Here is a 21,550-nt window from a genome sequence, read left to right on the forward strand (position 1 = left end):
CGGTTTAAGTTGGCTTTCTCTAACAATTAACACCTGTTTTCAAACAAAGGGATCTGTCTGTAAGTGTAAAAATGCATTGGTTTTTAATTTAGCCTAGCTCCCTATAGCTACCTCTACATATTGTTTACATCTGTTTTACCGATCACAGTATACCGGCTTCACTGTCTGCAAACTGCATACTAAAAAGGCTGCTGAGGCAAACATTTGTTCAAGTTAACGCCCAAGTCATTATAATAAACTAATTATCTAATGTTAACATAATATTGTGTTCTTCTGTATAGAGCCATCACCGCTGTGAGAACTGACTTACTGCCTAGCTGAGGAGACATCAGGACGGATACCATATACTACCACACAGGTCTCTTCTTCTCCAAGCAGCCCCCTCGCCTGTTGGATACTGTTCAGGAACTTTTTGAAACCGGTCAACATTATAATTTTTTTTAACTTTTTTAAACGGAATGGATTTTGAAAAGACCTAACCTGGATGGTTTTCTGTCTTGTTAAAAGCCTGCTGTTGGAGTTTGCCAAGTTTTGAGGAGGTTGCATCAAGTCTTTTTGGAGGGGAACTAACTGAAATCCGAAATATGGATCAAGCCAGCGGCGGGGAGGACCCGAATAAACCCTCTAAAAAGAAGTCCAACGAGGACGAGGGTAAAAACAAAAAGCTGGTAGGTGTTCATGGCTCGTTGCTGTTGTATGGAAGAAGTGTGCAGTGAACTGTCACATCCTGTATTCCCACAAGCAAGGGTTCATTTCTCCCTCAGCTTTAGTGAGCCTGAGAAAGTTGCACTACTCCATGGTAGCAAAAAGTTTGCATTTTTACCTCAGGTTATAACGGCTTTGTTGGGCACATTGCACTGAAAATGTAGGCTTTTAACATACAATTGTATAATGTTAAAGTCAAATCAAACCAGGCCAAGTTGATACGAGTAAACACCATGTTGTCAATGCAGCACATCTCTATTTTAATGCAGGGTGAGGCTCAAATAGTTATTGATGTGTTGTTATTGCTTTTTAATGTAGCTGAATACAGAGAGGCTAATAGCTGTGAGAGTTCAGCTAAAGAGATATTGTTACATTGAGTGCTTTACTTTTCAAAGCACTCAGTGCATCATGTGATTATCCCCATACATCTCCTGAAAGTTCTCTGAAGAGCATTCTTGTTGTGACAGTTGGGCTACAAAGTTTTTTTTTTAATATTATACAAAGTTCAGTTACTAAATGACTCATTGCAAAGCAGGATATCTACGTGGTTTGGGGTGTTTTATGAACTGCGAGAGTGTGTGTGATTGATAAAACCTATTCTCAGTCAGACTGAACTGTATTATCAGCTCAATTATGACAGTCCCAGGAGGACATTATCTATTAGATAACAAGTGACCAACTATGTCGCCAACATTCAAGTCAGTTTGGCTTCTCTTTTGGCTTGAAGCAGTTTAATAGTTAATGTGGAGTAAGGATTGTGCTTATTAAGAAAGTAAGCTACCCTGAGTCTGCTTTATGGGAGCTGAGATGTCATTAAGCTATTCCTGCATGCTATTGCCTGGAAATGAGATCAAGACTTGAGGTTGTCGTGGTAATAGTTAAAGTGGATTGTGTTTAAAGTCTGGATCAATAGCTTCTAATCACACCCTTTGCAGTACTTGTTTAAACAGTGTCTCTTTCTTTAAGAGCAAGCACCTTATTTGGTGAACTTTAGCCGCTTTGCATTCTCTGTCTTAGGTGGAATGTAAACCTGAAAATCTCTGTCACATGTATGTCACTGCTTACACACTGTCATCAGCTGTAGAAAGCACTGGTGGAAATACAGTTTCCCTTACCACAGACAATACACTTTGCCAGCTTTTGATTATTGTTTCTGCTTTTCAACGTTTGTCAGCGTGGAAAGCTTGGCTGCTGTTGAACTTCCTAAAATATCTCTCTGCAGCCGTCAACTGACTCAAAGTAGTGTTTTAAAATGGCTTTATATTCTGCCATCTACTTTTCTATTGAGTTGTTTCTATTTTTACAGAAAGTGACCAATGAGCCAAGTTGGACAGATTGCACACACAAGGGCTGCCTGCTAATTACTTCACCAACACCTCACTTACGTAGCTGGTGTTTCTCTGGTATAAAACCAGTCCTAAAACTGTGACAAATGGAGTCTAACACAACTGCTGTGTTTCAGATTGGGTAAACATTCCCACACTTATAATCACTGGTTGTGTTCAGCAAAGTAAAGGTGAGGGAAAGTGTGACCATACCAACTGCCAGACAGGAAATCCCAGAATGGACTGAAATGACATGTTCTCCCAGAGCTACCTAAAGGGTGTTGTCTTGAGTATCAACAGCCTGCAACTCTTGAATATCCTGCCTCCCAAGTTAAAAACATGTTTGTAAGGGAATCTAGATGACCTAAGCTTTTCAGCAAATCACTAGTGAAAAGTCTCTGTGAGATCACTTCTTTTTGTTCCTTAAAGTGGTCTCAGGGCCCTGTTGCTCAATCCTCCAGGCAGAGCAGTCCGAAGCAAAGGAAGCCTGAACTGTGGCAGCTGCAAACATCTCAGCACTTAGTTTGGGGGAGGAAGTAATCATTCATCCCTGGGTGTAGCCATGATCTGTTCTCTTTTTTTTTTGTCCCCACTCATAGCTAACCCAATGTAAACTGTAGCTCCACGTTTGTCTGCATGTATGTACTTGAAGGTACTTGAAAATGTACTCACTGAAACAGGAACTCTGCTCAGAAATGAACATTTATCAGATGATTATCTCATCTCTTACTCATTCTTTCTCATGGTTAGACACTTAACATTACTAATGTTACTTCTATTAATATTTACAGTTTTTACCATATATGGGGCTAATCTTACATCACTGACATGCAGTGTAGGCTTTGAGGATTTGTTCCAGACAGGCGCTAATGTCCATCATGAGCTGGATCAAAGTAGACGTTGTCACTGTCTTTTCACACTAGGAGCTGATGAAAAGTACACTTACTATTCGCATGGCTAAGAAGCAAAGTGGCCGAAACTGGCACAGTTTGGTCTCAGCAAAGTCAAATCAGGCTTTAGAGGAGAAACACTGAAAGCTGTATGTTTGTTTTACAAGTCACTGGGTAGGATTACATCACAGCAGTTGCATTCGGGCTTTCGGCCCAGAATGTAGATACTCAACAACACAGACAAGGACATTAGAATATGTGTTGTTTGTCTACTCTGTGATAATGTCCTTTTTGTGATACTGTAGAAAATATCACATCCATAAAAGGCAGTTGGAATGAGGTCATATTAAAGGAATTCAGAGGAGCAGGTTTGACAGAAAAGGAGAAATGTTATCTTTCTGCGTACCAGAGTAAAAGATGACCTCACACAGAACAGCATGAGGGAAGCGTCATCCCAGTGCATCCCTATATATATTTTTGGACTTCACATCACACACTTTATAAGTACACGCTTATTTTAAACCTTCAATTGCAACTTAGAAAAAAGTCATTTATTTTGTGCCCTCATAGAGTGCCACGTAAGTAAGTCAGCATTTTACCACTTCCGGTTCCTTCGACAAAAAGCAATGCCATTTCTCCATAGGATTTTGGAAAATAGCTCGAAATAAGGTCTGAGGTTGACACAAATTGAAGAGACAGATCACGTTTTCTTCAGCCGGATAATATCCACATGTCTACCCTACTTTTATAATTTTCGATAGATTCAATAGATTTATGATTCAAAATCCAATGGAGAAATTGCATTGTTTTTTGTCAAAGGAACCGGGAGGAGTTTACTTCCGGGTTTTAGGACGCGCCACTGTGGCACTCTATTCATAAAGACATTTTAATTCAAAGTAATTCTCTCTTTACCAGAAAACTTAAACATGACTCCTTTATGATGTAAGAAGGAATGATAATGTTTAACGACTTTGCTGTAATTTTAGAGGAACAGTTGTAATATAGTAGCAGTAATATAAGAGTATATGAAACAATCCACTCAGCAGATATTTGTCATACATCAGAGATGTTCATGCTCGAGCACACATTATATTTAACAAAGGCTTTAGTTGCAGAAAGTATGTAGAATCGTGAAGCTGTTCAAGAAACAATGCTTTGTTTTAAGTAATACATTTTTGTTTATTAAACACGTAATTTGTTACTACAAGGCATAAGTACCAGTACTTTTCATCTGCATTGTGTTTGGTAGGTATTTTCATCCTGTAATGTAATCAGTCAGTTAACAGACTGATTCATGTTAGTTTACAGGCTGTTCTTGTCAGCTTTTACTTTTCTATTATCTAGATGAAAAGGAACAAGGGTGATCTGTATCTCAAAGGTCATTTGTTGGTGTGTGAGTGGGAGGGAAACTGGTTAGGGGTTAACTGCATAACAGATGACTTTCTACTCCTTTCCGCCATTATTCTACACATTTACTGCAAATAGGTTGAACAGTTAGTCAGCACCTTAGTTTATGAGTTCTGAATGAACATGCTTATCAACATGTACAACTTGATTAGGATGATTGGTTGTGACCTTAGAACTAATTGCCTAATGTAATCAAACAATCTAATGTTTGCAGTACTGTACCCATTCTCACTTAACAAGCAAGTATTTTATTAATTGCAATTTGTAAGCCCAGGTGAGAAATATGATGAAATAATATTTAGTAAGCTATATATACCAACCCAAGGGAGTAAAATACATCTGCTTTTACATCCTTGTTTAAACATAATAGATAATGCAGAAAATGTGGATTTGTGGCAAAGAAAAACGTAAATATTACTAAAGCTAAGGCACAGGGGTCATATTCATGTGGGCAATGATTAGACAAACTGGCCAACATTTCTGTTCAATAAAAGAGTATTTGTATTTGGTCCTGTGGGAAGTAGGGGAATATGTGCTTAGTAAAATAACAACAAGATAACGAAAAGGACACACTTTTGCTTTGAACAAAACCTATAGGCAGGGGCGGACTTGGAGGAAAAAGTGGCCCGGAGATTAATTGACAGACAGGCCCACTTAATGCGCGGCATGTATTGGCCCCGGCCGGCGACGAAAGTATGTTACTTAACAAAAAAATCCTATGCATTTAATGTTATATTGGACAATTTTTCATATAGTGATCACATTACCTGAGCCCTTGAGTTGCCTAGAGCAAAATAGTTACAGCATATATTTAGTGATTTTAATGTTAACAGATCATTGATGCAATAACATTTGGACCCAATTCGCCTGACTTGACGCATGGAATAAAACATGGGCGTAGGAAGCATCCTCAATGTGGGTGAGACAATTTAACAGGGGGTGTGGGCAGGTGGTGGACCTCACCTCCTCTAGGGGGGTCCGGGGGCAAGCTCCCCCGGGAAGATGTTTTTTTAATGTTGAAGTTAAATGCATCAACCTGGTGCACTTTGAGAGCAAAATTAGGGACTAAATCTATGGATACATCTCTCAACACCCATATGAACAGATTTACTTTTTCTTTCAACATTTATTTGAACAGCAAGTGGAGGCAAAAGTGACTGCACCCAAAACAATAAACCTGCTAGCTAACTAGCCTAAACTCAGTAACAGAATGTGGACAGCCACTCCCCCTTAACGGGATAGAACTATCAAAACGGCCCAGCCCAGCCCAGCCCAGGGAGTGGCCGGAACACTTACAAATGTGGGCCGGTAGGATTTAGGTAAGCAAAAAAAAACAAAAAAGGGAGTGGCCGGAACACTTACAAATGTGGGCCGGTAGGATTTAGGTAAAGACATTTTTATTTTTTTATTTTTTTATGTTTTTTGGCCCTCCGGTCCACACACAGAACCGGCCCACCGGGAAACCTCCCGGTATTCCCAATGGCCAGTCCGCCCCTGCCTATAGGTATGCAAGTTGTGGTAGTCAGTAAATATTCAGTAAATGTGCAATGCCACCAGCCATGGCATCTGTAGCTACTAGCTATGCTGCAGCCTTCTTTCTATTGTGTTAAAGAGTTAGGAGAGTTGCTGTATTGAAATTAATGTTTGTGTTGGCATCAAAAGTGTCTGGAGAGCGCAGGAGCGTGCTACTTGTTATCCACGAGCTACAGGAACAAGCCAGGTGCAGCTAATTATCATTGACGTTAGCCGACCCGTCTCCCAGCAACTATGATTTTTTTGGCTAGGGTAACCGTCAAACTGTGTGGAAATTGTTTAGCTTCAAGGCACGGGTGGATAAGATGTAACAGAGCTTTACTTCCGACAAAAACTGCTATAGTAGTGACCACCTATTTATACACTGGGTTCATAATTCATACATGGAACTACAGTTGGGGGTATTTTTCCCACACGGACATATTATGTGTTTACTATATATGTTGTGTGCCCTCCTGACTTCTCTCTCTTCTTCCCGGACTGCAACCGGATAACATGACCTTAATTACTATCTAATAAAGTACCCTTTTGCACCTTCATTGCACCGCCTCTGACTCCCTATCTCTCGGCCAGAGGTCGCGTTAACCGAATATTTTCCGTGTATGACGGATTTTTTTTAACAATGACGGACAAATCCGAAAGCAGTCCGTCATTTTGACAGATTAGAACAAACTCGGAACAGCGCCAAAGTTTCCCCGCAGCGAGGCTCCTGTGTTATGCCGTGTTATGCGTGGCCACCAAAAAGGAAATGATACCGTTTCCAAACCTAACTGTGCCGTACAAATCATTGAAATGTCTGTGAGTTTTGGCTTTACGCTGTGCACGCTCCCGCGAGGTGCAGCAGCCATGCATAACACGGCGCATGTGAACTGCCCCCCCGTTGACAGTTCACAAGCATGCTTCCCCCCCCCCCCCCCCCCAGAGTTGTTGATCCTGTCCAGTCTAGCGCAACCTCTGCTCTCGGCACTACACTGGTGACCCTGACAGGTCTCGAGAAGTTTCCGGGACGGACCCGAACACGCCAAAAAGAACGCAAGTTTTTTTCTCGAAATGCCGGGGATTTTTTGGAATCGTCCGTGGCTGCCACCGGCACGCGGACTGAGGCTCGGTGCGTGCCCCGCAGAAGAGCTGGGGACGTTGCTCGCCATTCCCGCATCAGCCTTCCATCCAACAGGGGGACGATGCACGACCTGCTGGGTCGACCAGCAAACCGATTGCTACCTCGTGGGCTTGTTTCTTCGGGGCGTGCGGCTGCACATCCCGGCTGCGCTAGCTAACGGCGACTAGCAGCTAACCACATTGGCTAACGACGGCTAGCAGCAACCATTGGCTGCCAGCTAGCGGCTAACGGCTAGCTGTTAACGGCTGTCGACATTCGGCGGTTAACATCTGACTGTTAACAATTTTTTTCCGGTGCCGGAGAGGAGGTTCGACCAGCCGGTTGACCTCGTGTGGACACTCTCACCTTTTCACCACCTCGACGGTGGTTCCAGACACCACTCACGTTTTCATCGGCGCCTGTGTGGCGCACTCCTGGACCCCGTCTCGCCTCGACAGTTCCGGACGTCGCCCATGCTCCATCGGCCCATGGGTGGCGCGCACCGGGACCCTGTCTGGCCTCTCATCTGTCCACGGCTCCTTCCCCCGGGGAGACTGCTCCTGCCTTCCGGGGATACCTCAACGCCTGCCGAGGACTTCGTGCCCGCCGCCGCGTGTCTGCCTGCGGCTGGGTTGCGCTCCTTCCTCCCGAGAGACTGCTCCTGCCTTCCGGGGATACTTCGACGCCTGCCGAGGACTTTGTGCCCGCCACCGCTGTGCGTCTGCCTGCGGCCAGGTTGCGCTCCTTCCTCCCTGGGATTCCGCTCCGTCCTTCCGGAGATTTCATGCCCGCTGCCGCTGTGCCTTCACCTGCAGCCGGGCAGCGCTCTTTCCTGCTGGGGACCACCGGGATGTTCACGCCCATCCCCACGTCGCGGCACGGAGATCCAGCTTTCTACGTCTGATGGATGTGTTCTTCATTCGCCACGACACCTACTGCGGCCCCCTTACGACGGCCCGTTCCATGGCCCGGCCCTCACCTGCAACCTCACCCTCCTCAGCCCCTGTGGTGTTTCCTCCCGGACGCAAGGATTTTGCCATGTTTGAATTCTGGGGGGGCTTGTGTAGTGACCACCTATTTATACACTGGGTTCATAATTCATACATGGAACTACAGTTGGGGGTATTGTTCCCACACGGACATGTTATGTGTTTACTATATATGTTGTGTGCCCTCCTGACTTCTCTCTCTTCTTCCCGGACTGCGAACATGACCTTAATTACTCTCTAATAAAGTACCCTTTTGCACCTTCATTGCACCGCCTCTGACTCCCTATCTCTCGGCACTACACTATACAACTTTGTCTAACCACACCCTTATGATGACAAAGAAGTTTGACAGGTTAGTAAATGGCACCATAAAACGTCAGTGTTAATGTTGACATACACTCAAAGCTAGCTACCATGTCCACTCATGGCCTCGGTATATCAACATTGACCACTTGGTGTTAATTAAATCCAAATTAAAAATGTTAACCTCACATCAATGTTATCCTGTGTTGATAATTATCGAAGTGTTGTTACTTCGTTATGCTAATTTATAGTAACGTTAGCTTAATTAGTTGGCTTGACTTAGTAGATACATGATGTTTATATGGCCCGTCATGCTTTGGTTTTGTTGGTCAAATGAAGTGCTTTCTAAAATTACATTGCAAACAGTCTTTAAAATAGGACAATGGGAAGCTGGCATAGTGTCAACATTGGCACATGTCCATCGTTTTCTGTCAGGTTTTATTTGAGAGTGTTTGCAACTTGTAATTAACCCTTTTTAATTAATTAGGATTTAATAAATGTAATCGTGTGTGTCATTTAGTTGCTCATTAAAGTAATTAGGGTTTCAGAAATGAATGGACAGTTCAGCAGTCCCTCTGTAATGAGAGACCCTGGACATGGGAGGGTTTGGTGGAAAGGAAACACAATACGATTCATTCTGCATGCAGTTGATTTGTGTGATTCGTCGTTAGTATTCAGTGTTTCCCCTAGGTTTACTGCTTTGGGGAGGGGGGGGGGGGTTGTTGGGATATTTAATTTTTTTAAATCCTCTGGAGCAGAGAGAGGAGTTGTGGATTATTTTTATTGATTAATGCATCGGTGTTTCTTAGGGTCAAAAACACTCATAACTTAAAATGAAAGTGTTTAGTTTATATAATAAAAGAGCACATGTTCAATGTGAAAAGTGACAGTAGATAGATTGGTTGCAATTTGGTGCTATCCATTTGTATTATTAAAAAAAAAAGCAGCACCCCTCCAAGACAATGGTAGGGGAAACACTGGTATTATGGAGTATTACAATGCTATAGATATGTATTGGTCTGGAATAACACTACTAGTCATTTTTCTCTGAATATTTCTGAAACACTTGAATGGCAGCTGAAATTCCAGTGTGACTTTTAATGAGATATTGTGACTAATTCAATATGTATCACTCAGCTCTGCTACCTATTAGGCCAGAGCAAGTGTAGTACATTTTTGTGTGTGAATTAAGGTTTTTTGTTAGGCAACAATCCTGTCAACTTTCATGCTCTTGACTATTTTGACAGTATCACATTGTGAATCTTATTTACAATGCCTTACTTTGCCGCTGCCATCGGAAGTTGTGTCATTTGAAGCCTTTGAAGCTTTGATACATGAGCTTTAGGCAAGCCTCAGGGATAATTTTAGGTAATGTCAGCATGTGGTTACAATTTGTTAGCTTGTTCAACAAGTTTGTTTCATGTACTCTTATCTGATATTTGTTTCCACTTTTCCACTATTTGTTGTTGAGTGAATATAACCGTGCTGTGTCAGGGAGACGTTTGAGAAGCGGCAGGAAACTGAACACATGTGAGCATTTTAATGGCATTCAGGAAGTAGGGGAGAGGAAGTGATGAAGAATGCTTCCCTCCCAAATTTAAGAAAAAGACAGATCCAATGCTCTAATGTCCCACTCTGAGATGAGCCCTATTCATGTGCATCAGTGGGCTGGATCTAAGACTTATGAATGGGGATCTTGAGCATCATGCATTCCAGTCTTGTCTAACAATGAATGAATCCACTTTGGTCATAGTTGCATATAGTAATGTGATGATGTATGAGTGGTAGTCTGTGTTTTGACTGATCAAGTGCAGGATGAAGGGGAATCCCAGCTCTTTTACTTGTATGACATTGAAGGATTGCAATGGGGGGTGGTTTCTTTTGTTGATGAAAAGAGGTGTTTTTTATCACCATCATGCTTTCATTTATTATTTATTAGTGTTAAATGGACAGCTGTGTTCACACTTATTTGTAAATCATGCGAGATATGTGACAATGTGACATCTGCTGAGACACACAGCACATCATGTGTCAAAGAAGCATTTCCTTAGATTCAAGTCCCCATAGCAGTAGCCTTTATGGATGGATACAAATCGACATTATAGTGCATTTGAAGTGTAAAATGTAATGGTTATAGTTATTTATAGATTTGTTAAAAAAATGATGTTCATGTAATGTAGGACACTGTGGAAGAGCTCAATGCATATGCACGACTAACTGTCCGACAGCGGGGACTTAATTCACTGCCCGGTTAATATCAAACACTGTATATATTCCAAAGGTTAATGTCTAATGAAAAAGGTTTGACTCAGGGATATCATGTGTCATCCTATGTTAAAGGACACACAATTCAATAATTGTTATGTATTATATCCCCGGAAAAAAACATACTGTATAGCGGCCACTCATTAGCAAACAGCCGGAGATACGAAGTCATAATGTCCCATTTTTTTTAAGATTCAAAGGCTTTAATGTCATATGCACATAAGCTACAGTGTAGACATGGCAATGAAAATCTTATGCTCTGAGCTCCTCCAACAATGCAACATATAATATAATAAATTACAAAAATACAAATAAAAGATAAGATAAGATAAGATGGACCTTTGTTAATCCCCGTGGGGAAATTCAGTGGTTTAAACAGCAACAGGGTAAGAGTGAAAAACGACAGCACAGATTCACACAAGATTAAAGATTAATACAATTAAAGATAAAATTCAAATGATATACAGTTAAGTAACTTTTAAAATAAGAAATGTATTAAATGAACATAATAATAATAATACATTTGATTTGTAAAGCACCTTTCATTGCTAACAGCAATCCCAAGGTGCTACAGGAGGCATTATAAAAACAAACAAAATAAACAAAAGTTTAACCAAAAGGCTTTTTTTAAAAGAAAGGTTTTTAGGCCTTTCTTGAAGGCGTCAGTGGTCTGGGAGGGAATTCCACAGGTGAGGAGCAGCTGCACAGAAAGCCCGATCCCCCATTGTGCGGAGTTTGGTCCTCGACTCCTCGGGGGGCGAAGCAGATGCTTTGTTGTGGAACGGAGGTTGTGTGTGGAGGTTTGTGATGTGAGTAGTTATTTTAGGTATGACGGAGCGTTCCCATGGATGCACTGATGGGTCAGTAGTGCTATCTTGAATTCGATCCTGAATGAGACAGGAAGCCAGTGTAGGGAATGAAGAACGGGTGTGATGTGGTTGTATATTCTCACCCTCATCGGGATCCTAGCGGCACTGTTCTGTACGTATTGGAGCTTCTGAAGGCTCCTGCTAGGAGTCCCGATGAGGAGAGCGGTGCAGTAATCGAGCCTTGAGGAGACGAAGGCATGGACCAGTTGTTCCGCATCTGACAGGGAGAGTGTGGGACAGAGTTTTGCAATTTTATATACATATTGTGGTCATATATACAAATTAAATATATATTACAGTGATACAAATAAAACAATTGTGATACAAATAAAAAATAGTGATACAAATAAAAAAATAGTTGCACGTTGAATAGATGTGAACAATACACCACACACGTTTTATTTCAAATTGTAGCTATTATAGTTTGAGAAGTTATTATTACATCACAAAGTTGCAGCAGTTCAAATAGTATTTGCTGGATATCTTTTAATTCCATAGTCTGTAAAGTGACATTTCTTGTGACGCCATGAACAGTTTAAGAATATTATACACTGACATTTCCAACCTGTCTTATTAACCTTTACTTTTGTAATAGCTGCATGTCATGCTCACCCACTCATGAGTGCGATACTACAAATGTGCTTTCAACAGAGATGGCGATAACCTGAGGGCAGAGCTAGTCTGCAGTCACATGGTCAGTGTGGTGCCATTCAAATCTTAGCTCTACTGGCTTTTGTGCTTCCCTGTTTCATTAGTTGCTGTTTTGGGAAGCTGTAAACAGTCCAAGCACTGTCCTGAAATAATAAAGCTACCACAGGCTCATGCCCTTTTAAAGTCACCTCTCGTAGAAACGTACTGCATTTCTTTTATCGTCTTTTTTCAATATTACATGTTCTGAAAAATATTTGAGTTTTTGGAAGGACACATATAAAGTCAATACTGTGCTTGAGAACTAAATCAACACTGATACTGTCAATATTACATATTTTTAAGAATAACAACTATGTGTTCTGTGCTTGATTAAATAGTTCCCAGTTTGTGGAGAGTTCACATTATGGTGGGTGTGTGTGAGAGAGCTTTCTGTGCTGCTCAAGAGGCTGCTTCTCTGTGTGTCTACATGACTCATGTGTGTGCTTGTGGCACTGCCTACAGTTGTGACACTGTATCTCATGTGCTGTTCAGCACTCATAATGAGCTCAATACTTAAATCTCCCTCAGAGTTTTACTCCCATATTTGTTACCAACTCACCGATTTATGGCATGGGAACCTTTCTGTTGCTTGAGGAAAGATGGACTGGATAGATACATTATAAAGATACATTTCAGTAAACATCTCTGAGAATTGTTTATAATCAATAAACATCCCTAAAATGCTGTCAACTTAGGACCCTGATCCAAGAAACAGGTTTACTGAATGATCTTGATTTGAACAAAAATGACTACCAATTATCTTACTCTAAAGTTATTCAGACAACTCGAAGCAGCACCTTCTTGAAACTGGCCCTAGTGCTGGAGAGATGAGCTCTTCTATCCACGTTTGAATAAAGATGAGGCTTTAGGCTGTAGGGCAAAGGAAACAGATGTTTAGTGTCATTGAAGTTTCAGAACAAATATTTGCATAGTGTGAGGGAATACACTAGAAGGGTTATATAATTCATACCTGGCTGCTGAAGTTAAAGTAGTGTAAATAGCACATTTTGTGCACGCTAAATGAATGATTGCTTTCTAGATGAAGTTTGCATATGTCAGATGAAATGCCAGGTGCACCCGCGGTGTCTCACGGAGAGATACCGCGGGGCCTTCCTTCCTGCAGCGGTCAGATTATATAACCACCACGGCCCCTGGTAGACCCCCACACACACAACACAACACAGACTATGCTATAACACCCCTTGTTGTGAAATACAAATGATGTGCAATACATATATATATATATATATATATATACCTGGCTGCTATATCTTCAAAACTGTTACTTTTTTTTTGAATCTTTAATCTTCTTAGTTGCTATGAAGCTGTCTTTGGCTCTTCTCTGCTGTAACAAATGTTAATGTCCCCTCGTTGGGACGAATAAAGGTATTCTGATTCTGGTGTAAATAGGGTCTTACTGTTAGTGTGTCTATTTCCCCCGTTCTCTGCTCTGCTTGAATTGGGCGCAGTCACAGTGCAAACATAAATATTAATTTGATAGATTTAATCATGAAGGATAAATTATACTTTTATGCTTCTATAATCTGCATAATCTCTGAGTTTACAAAAACAGCTAATGAGAAGACTTTTTAACAAGAATAATGAAGATATATTCATTTATTTAGACTATCTAATTCAGTTACTACACTGCCCCAACATCCGACATATGATTACACCGAGATAAAGCACCTCATCAACATGTGTAGGAGCTACAGCTGAACTTAAGAGGCCCTATTTTTCAGTTCAGAACAAGACATAATTGTTTCTTACTTTTCCAATATTACATGTGTATCTCATACGTGGTTTGGTAATAGGTACAGACATATTATTCAAATTAGACTGCACTCTTATTTAGTACCTGATTCATTGGCAGTATTTTTATTATCATTGAATATATTCAAGCTCTGCTTCTTGTCTTGTGGATACAATTATTTCTTTGCATTTAGGTTATCCGTTTTTTTTCTTTTTCTATCAGCTTAGTATTTTCTGGTTACTGATAAATATGCTGCTCAACAAAAGCCTTAGGAGTTTAAGGTGTGTTGCGATCTTTGTATGTGTGACTCCATAATGTAATGCTTTATACTCTTGTTGTATATATATATATGTTTATAAGCAAACCAGGTTTTCCATGCAACTTTTTCAACAAAAGCAATAGTCTCCCGTGTTGTGTGCATTACCTGTAGTGTGCTCCTTCACAATTACATTTTGTTTGTCACACAATTTTGCCTTTAGAAAGGTCAAGTCTACTGAGGAATTACAAAGCATGTTTTTACTTGAATTTTGTATTGCTAATAAGATTTTCTTAACCCCAAATGTCTGTTAGAATAAAATTATGAAATGATGACGTTTTTGTCAGACAATGTTGGGTTGGTAGAAACACACGATGACAAGGCCTTACAGCATGTCCGGAGAACTTGGTATTATAAGAACTAATTCAAGTAAAACCCAATTTCCTCCTATACTCTATCTGATTGTATAGTGATAGTTCCAGTGAGTGAGTTCAAATGACGTCATACAGACGGTCCGTTAAATTGGGAATAACAGGCGTTGCTTTTTAAAAGCTTTGCAATGGTATCTGATTTGAAACAAAGTCTGTCCTTTGTCCGTCTTTGATGTGACACCCAGTGGACTTTTATAATAAAACTAAAATCAATAGAAGGATGATATCAAAATGAGATAATGTAATATTAACAATAATTGTATTTTGCAAGATTAATTAAAAAAGTTATTGTGTGTTATGTGAACACTGATATGGCTTTGTGTACCCAAATTGACTCTCAAGTTGTGGGATATTGCTCTGCGAATTCATTCTTAAAGATCGGCATGGAGTCATAATCATATTTGATTAAAGAGGGACCCAGAGCTAATTTGATTAGGTTATTTAGAGGAATATGTGTTTGGTAATAAACATTTATTACAATGAAAAAGTTTACTTTAATAAGCGGGAGAAGCCCAGAGGACATGCAAGCTTAATTGTTAGATGTTAAATTGCGTTGTTGCGATGTTGCCAAGATAATGGGCAAGGAAAGGCCCTCAAGTCAAGGCAATTAACCAAACAGTGGTTTGATTGTTGTTAAATTGATTAGAAAATGTCTAAGTACTCCATTTGAAAATTAGCTATTGTTTCACGCAGGTTTAGACTGCAAGAGAATGCTGGGCTTAATGACACATACCCTGAGTTAGAAGTGGGGAAAGTTGTTGCTCAGGTCCGAATATTGTGAGACGTTTTGCAGATATGAAAAACGAACACAAATGACGGTGAACAAAAGACATGGACATCCCAGACGGAGCCTTTCATGCATAATGCCGGATGAATATGACACATTTGTTTTGTTGATGTGAAATAACAGCTTGGACAACACAAAGTGTGCACGGAGACAGAGGTTTGCTTTTCTATGTTTCATAGCTTTATCCCATAACTGTTGATCAGCTGTTGCAGACAAAACTAGTGATAGATATGGCAATTTAAATGTCGGCTCAGTGTTGCCCACAGCGACAGCAGATGAAGATTCACAGAGAGAGGTGCAGGTTAGAGCCAATCTGTTTGCTCACCCCAGCATCAGTAGTTTCCTGATTAGAATAGTGGAGAAATCTGCGGCTAGAGGCAGGCTTTATGGCCATCACCACCCCACATCTCCCTACTCATTAGTGCTTCACAGCCTAGCGCCACAGCATATGGCGGTGCTGCTGCTGCTTCCCATTTGAGGTGTGTTTGAAATGGCTGTCCCTTGCAGAGCCACAAGCCTTTGGCAGTAGCCTGTCTTATTGTGACTCAGATGAAGATAAACATCTGTAGTAAAGGGAACTTGTGGTTTTAATTTTGTTATATGAGCTATTTGTAACATTTTGCGAGGACACAAAGGATTGCAAACACACAAAGATAATTGAGAAGTTGGGAGTTTTCTTTGAGAGCAGTTTATATTAACAATTAGTGAACATGAATGATTCTTTTGGGCCACCTGCACTTCAAGAGATGCTCTTTAGAACACACAGAGATAACATTACCCTTTGGTGGCCAACCATGCGAGACTGTAACATATTGCCCTGCTAATGTGTATTAATCTTGGGATACACAAAACGATATCCAAACAGCACTTACTTGCATGTTTCCAATGGGTTCTCTGAGCAGGTGTGCTTTCTCATTATGTCTCTGGGATTTAAGATGCTTCCTGATATGTCTTTTTTATGTATCTGTTTGGTTTGTGTCTTCAAGTGTGTGTGCTTGGGATGTTCACTCTCACACAAGATGTTACATTCATTTTAACACATCATTTGAGATCATCAAGTATTATCCTAACTATTCCTCCACATGTGCAGTGTCCAGGATATGCTCATTAAACAAGTAAAACACATGTATCCTGTGGTTTCAGGATATTTATCGCATTGTCCTTCGGCCTCTGGTGTATACCATTTCATTTGTCAGTCGGAACCTTAATTGGTTATAAGAAAACGAGATACTATCCAAAGGATACTGTACATGTGCGCACACTTCCAATGGGATACATGCTGTGCACTTTGCTGTTGTCATTTTCTTTTGGATCTTGTTTTTCACACTTTGCCCTCCCTCCAACAGAACATACATATAAAAACATTGGCTGATGATATGGTAAGGTGCTCGGTTTAATTTTGCTGTGCCTAGTTTTGTTTTACATCATCTCATGTTTTGTCACTGCTGCATGGAACTTATAACTGAAATATATGGATGGATCAAATGTGCCAGTAGTCAATACAGTCAGTTTACTTTTTAAACCTAACATGAGACACTGATGATACAATACATCTATGTACTTTAAAGTGTGACAGTTAATGTTACTTAGGCTTATCTTAAACCCTATTTTAAGTACTGTGGTAGTCCACCATACTGCTGTGTAACTAAACGGTTATTTATCCTGGTGCTATTATTCAGCTCCACCATCGTCCTACGTCTTTCATAATGAACGGAAATCAACCCATCACATTTAGACTTGTATAAGAAGCTCATAGATCATTCAGTGTGCAATTATCAGTTTCCGATTAGATGTTTCTGCCTGGAGCTTTTTTAATACCCTTTGACAACAAATAGCTTTAACTTTGACACTTAGAAGAAGTGTATGCTGCTTTTGTGAGCAATGCACATAGTATGTTTGATCCATCCAGTAGTGTCTCAGCAAACTAACAGTAGTGACGTCATGTATGTCATCGTATTATCTTTGTTTTTCCATTTCATTTATGTGTTCATTCATCCAGCACGTCAACTCCATTTCCGTTTGAATACATTCGACTAACATTTACTTTTTGCATGACGTTTATGTACTTTTTCTGATTTTGTATTACACTTTATTATACACTGCGTTCATCAGTCTCAACATGATTAACAAACAAACTCAACTGAAGCTCCCACTGATGTCATGATAGTGAATGTATGCTAAAACTATTCTAATACCATATGCATAAACCAGGTAATACTATGGGTATGATGGTAAGTAAAGTCCTGAAACAGTTTACTTTGTGAAATATAAATGTTCTTGTTTTCATGCCATCCCATTCTCGTGAAATCTCAGGAACGCCTGGAGGGAGTTTCTTGAAATGTCCTGAGATGTGGCTCTCACCTTGCCTTGAAATCAAGGATAAGCTGATTACATGTTGGTGGTAAAAGGTCACTGTGATCTCACGTCCATCTCATTCTCAGGAAAGCGTTTAGGGACCGTCTTAAAGTTTGGCAAGGTCACTGTGACCTACAAAACACACAGATACACCTTCAGAGCTGCCCTTGCTATGTGAGGATTCTGTTAAACGTAGGTTGAGGTGAACAGTGTCCTCAAAAACAAGAAGGACAAAAGCCCTCTGATGTGTGGGAACATTACATTAGAATTACTGGCAATGTAAACATATTTTCTCACAGACAAAGCAACACACAGCGAGCCTTGGCCTCATATAAACCGGATTGTTAGCAGTGCCATATTTAACATTTTAAACACTGTGTTTTCTTTCAGCGTGACCGCATTACCAGTTTCCGGAAAACGGGGAATAAGAAGGAGAAGCCCCTTATACAGCACTCAACACAGCACTCCACAGATCCCCTCTTTACCCAGGTGGAAATGCCTGTTCCTCAGCCCCTTTTTGACGACCGCTCTATGAACCTCTCGGAGAAGGAGATCAATGACCTCTTCGAGAAGATGATGGTGAGCTTTGTGTTTCTTTTGTTGTGTTTCCTCTGCACATGGTCATCTCTAGCACTCCACAACAGCTTATTTACAGCTGCCACTGAATAGTCTGTAGAAAGCACAGCATTGTGAAATCGTAAATGCATCATAAATCTGTGCACAAAGGCGCACAACATCCATAACATTCATCTGCTACTTAGTAATTATGTATCTATTTCTCTAATATATCATTCCAATAACTTGCATATAGACTCTTATTGCACTATTTCACTTTTTTAAACTATTTTTCTTTTGTATTTACTATTTACTTGCACTATATTTTTCTGTTTATCTGTGTTATTGTGTTGGAGAAGAACCTAAGATTGTCTTCGGCATAACTACACTGTAGCTATATTCGTATGACTAAATAAAGAACCTTGAACAAGTAGAGACACAGAGCCGCTGTTGTGTATTTTGATGAAAAGAGTTGGACAAGGCTGAAAGTTAAGTGCTCAGACCAAGTCTTTTAGAATTTTGTAAAATGTGACGGTTATTTAGTTTAACTACGATCTAGGTAGGACATCTATAAGTGCTTTGTATCCAATTGTATGATGGTAAACCACTGAGGTAACTTGGGTTTCTGTAATGCTGTAAATACTGAGCAGATTAAAAGCCCACAAATCAATAATGCAGGCATAGCAGCATAACTACAAAGCAGTGTACACAACTCCAATGGTGTCATGAAACAGTGCCCTCTCATGGGGTTACACAGGACGTCTTCTTTAGAGAATGAACCTGAGTCGCAGTACCCAATGTGTGAAATGCATTCAGACATATCTTATTCAACCATTTTGAGGGATGTGAGAATAGTTTTACAAAATGATAGCAGCTATATTTGACTAAGAAATATAAATTAGACTTATATGCGCAGTATTTATAGTGAAGAAGAATGCTTTTTGCATTCCAATGTTAAGTGCTTTTGAAGCAGAGTCCCACCTACATATTCCCTAGGCCACTGTCAAAAAGCTCCAGACTTTGAAATTCACTTCGCACTCATCTGTGGGGTCGCATTTCTGTCACACTTGTGATTTTCCCCATTGAAATGCATTTTTGGTCTTATGTACTGAAAGATTGAAATCTAACAAAAAGCTTTCAGCCCATTTCTTTGAAGTGTGGAGCTGAATCACTCTGGCTTCATTGCTTAGGTTGTGTGTGGATAATGTCTGAGTGTGTATGTGTGTGTGACACGGTGCTTGCCTTTTCTTTTTTTCTGATACAATGGTCTTTATTGCCAGGGCCAGAGAAATGCGACCGCTGCTCCTGGTTTCCATCAGGCTGCTGCTCAGTGTTTTCTTGCCTGGGTGCTCATCCCTGTCACTCAGCTCACCTCTCAATTACTATGTTTGTGCTCACAGTAGCGTGACATTAAACCCAGGCTTAAATGTGCGCAGTGACAGACGACACAGAGGGCATGCTTGCTGCTCTGACATTTGACAGGCCTTGACACTTGGCGTATGGAAGTATAATTACAGTAATAAAATCAAAATCAAATGGGAGTATTCACTGAAGTACTTTTGAAGCCACCTGACCACTTGCTCTTATAGAAAGAAAAACTTTTCTGCTTTTTCACAGCAAACACAGAAAGTACACTGGTGGGTAGTTTCTGTTGACACTAGCAGTTTATCTTTGTGTCTTTTTTTATCATCTCTATCTCTTTTTATGTTATTCACTCACGCACACACACAAACACACTTTAGATCTATTCGTCTTTACATCCATTCTGTTATTGATTGTTGTTTTTATGATGCTACATGGCCAAGCCTTAGATGTCTCGCATGCTTCAAATGAAGGGCTGACCCATGCCACATTAGTGAGACCACCTACTGTGCATTAACGAGTAGGAGAAAGTATTTTTCTCTGGAAAGGGGTTTTCACATTGTGCTTTGTGTCTCAAAGCCGACATGGCACATATCCTATTAGTGAAAGGTCATCAAAGGAATCTGGGGAAATATAGAAAGAAACAAAATCACAACACTTTGTAGATGTTTTTAAGAGCGCACGTATATTCATAAAACTATAGCGGTGAACATGCATGACAGAAATGGCTCTCAGCAGGGTATAGTGTGTGTCTTTTACTCGTGTGTGTCCTGTCGTTGGATTTCCCAAGATGTGCACGGATGGAATTCAGAGCCCCTCATCAAAATGCACAGCAGTAAATCCCCTGATTAAATGTCCGGTATTTGCATCTCACTAAAGAGGCAGCTGTGTTGCGGTAGCAGACTCCAAGCCAAGAGGTGCAACCTATGAACGCAGTAGCACACACACTAACATGTGATCTAATTTCATCAGCATCTAGTAAACTGTAGAACCTTTTTTTTTTACTTTACTCTCTATGCATCAACATTTATTTTAATTTCAGTTGTTACAAAAATGTTTAAATGTATGAATTAACATGCTTATTCATAATTGTTTTAGACCATTTGACACACCACTCATAATAAATCCTCCTCTTAACCCTTAAATCCCGTCTCCTCCAAATCCATCATGTATCCTCTTCTCCATGCCTAATGTTGAGAGTGTGTGTCGTTGAATATTGGCACTGTAAGACATCTGTGCTGATGTAGCCATTAGCAGGCAGTGCATTAATGCCCAAATGATGCTTTTAGATGTCTATCAGCATTACATCCCCAAAGAGAATCACATCCTTCCTAAGAATGGATTAAATCGAAAGTGAGCTTCGTCTCATTGTGAAGAGAGGTGTATGTTATCGAGATGCTCGCATAGACATAGGACCAGTGAAAAAGAACGTCACATTTCAGAGCTGCTGTGGTTAGTTTGAGGTTTTATGTTTCTCTCTATGCGACATTGTCAGGGTGAACGCTCCAATAATAAGCTTCAATGTGACTCCTCAGCAGTTACACTCTACACCATGATATTAAAACAAGCCCACAGGAGAGTTTCTCTGTCCACACACATGAATCAGACTTGAGGGTAGTGGGGAAAAATAATCGATTGGTCACAGTTGAAGCAAACATTTTTTTTAACCTCTTCTACTTTGTTCGGATCCACTTTTCCCCATAGCGTGGACTTTTCATCTCTATTTCAGGATGAGACGTATTGGATGCTAGGCATTAATTGCACTTTTCTGTGATTCAAAGTCTGTGGCGATCTTGGTTTGCAGCCACATCGCATCACAGGATGTTAGGACTTTTACCCATCTCCATTTTGTTCCTGCAGGGTAGTCCCTAGGTAGAAAGACATTGGCGCACTGTATATTTAGTTGTTTTGGCTCTGTACCCAAGCATCTCAGAGTTAAAACAAAACAATCCATATGATGTCTTTTTTTAAAGACC

General features: G+C 40.4%; 1 protein-coding gene across 1 annotated transcript in view; it reads left to right on the forward strand.

Moving 5' to 3' along the window:
* The window catches only part of diaph2 (diaphanous-related formin 2), a 429,613-nt gene that overhangs the window by 418 nt on the left and 407,645 nt on the right, over positions 1 to 21,550 (forward strand). The window contains exons 2-4 of the mRNA XM_034093628.2: positions 282 to 668; positions 16,649 to 16,681; positions 18,048 to 18,236. Coding sequence (XP_033949519.1) covers positions 585 to 668; positions 16,649 to 16,681; positions 18,048 to 18,236 — 306 coding nt within the window. The 5' untranslated portion in view covers positions 282 to 584. The remainder of the gene's footprint in view (positions 1 to 281; positions 669 to 16,648; positions 16,682 to 18,047; positions 18,237 to 21,550) is intronic.

Source organism: Pseudochaenichthys georgianus, chromosome 10, assembly GCF_902827115.2.
Source record: "Pseudochaenichthys georgianus chromosome 10, fPseGeo1.2, whole genome shotgun sequence".
NCBI classification, from domain to species: domain Eukaryota; kingdom Metazoa; phylum Chordata; class Actinopteri; order Perciformes; family Channichthyidae; genus Pseudochaenichthys; species Pseudochaenichthys georgianus.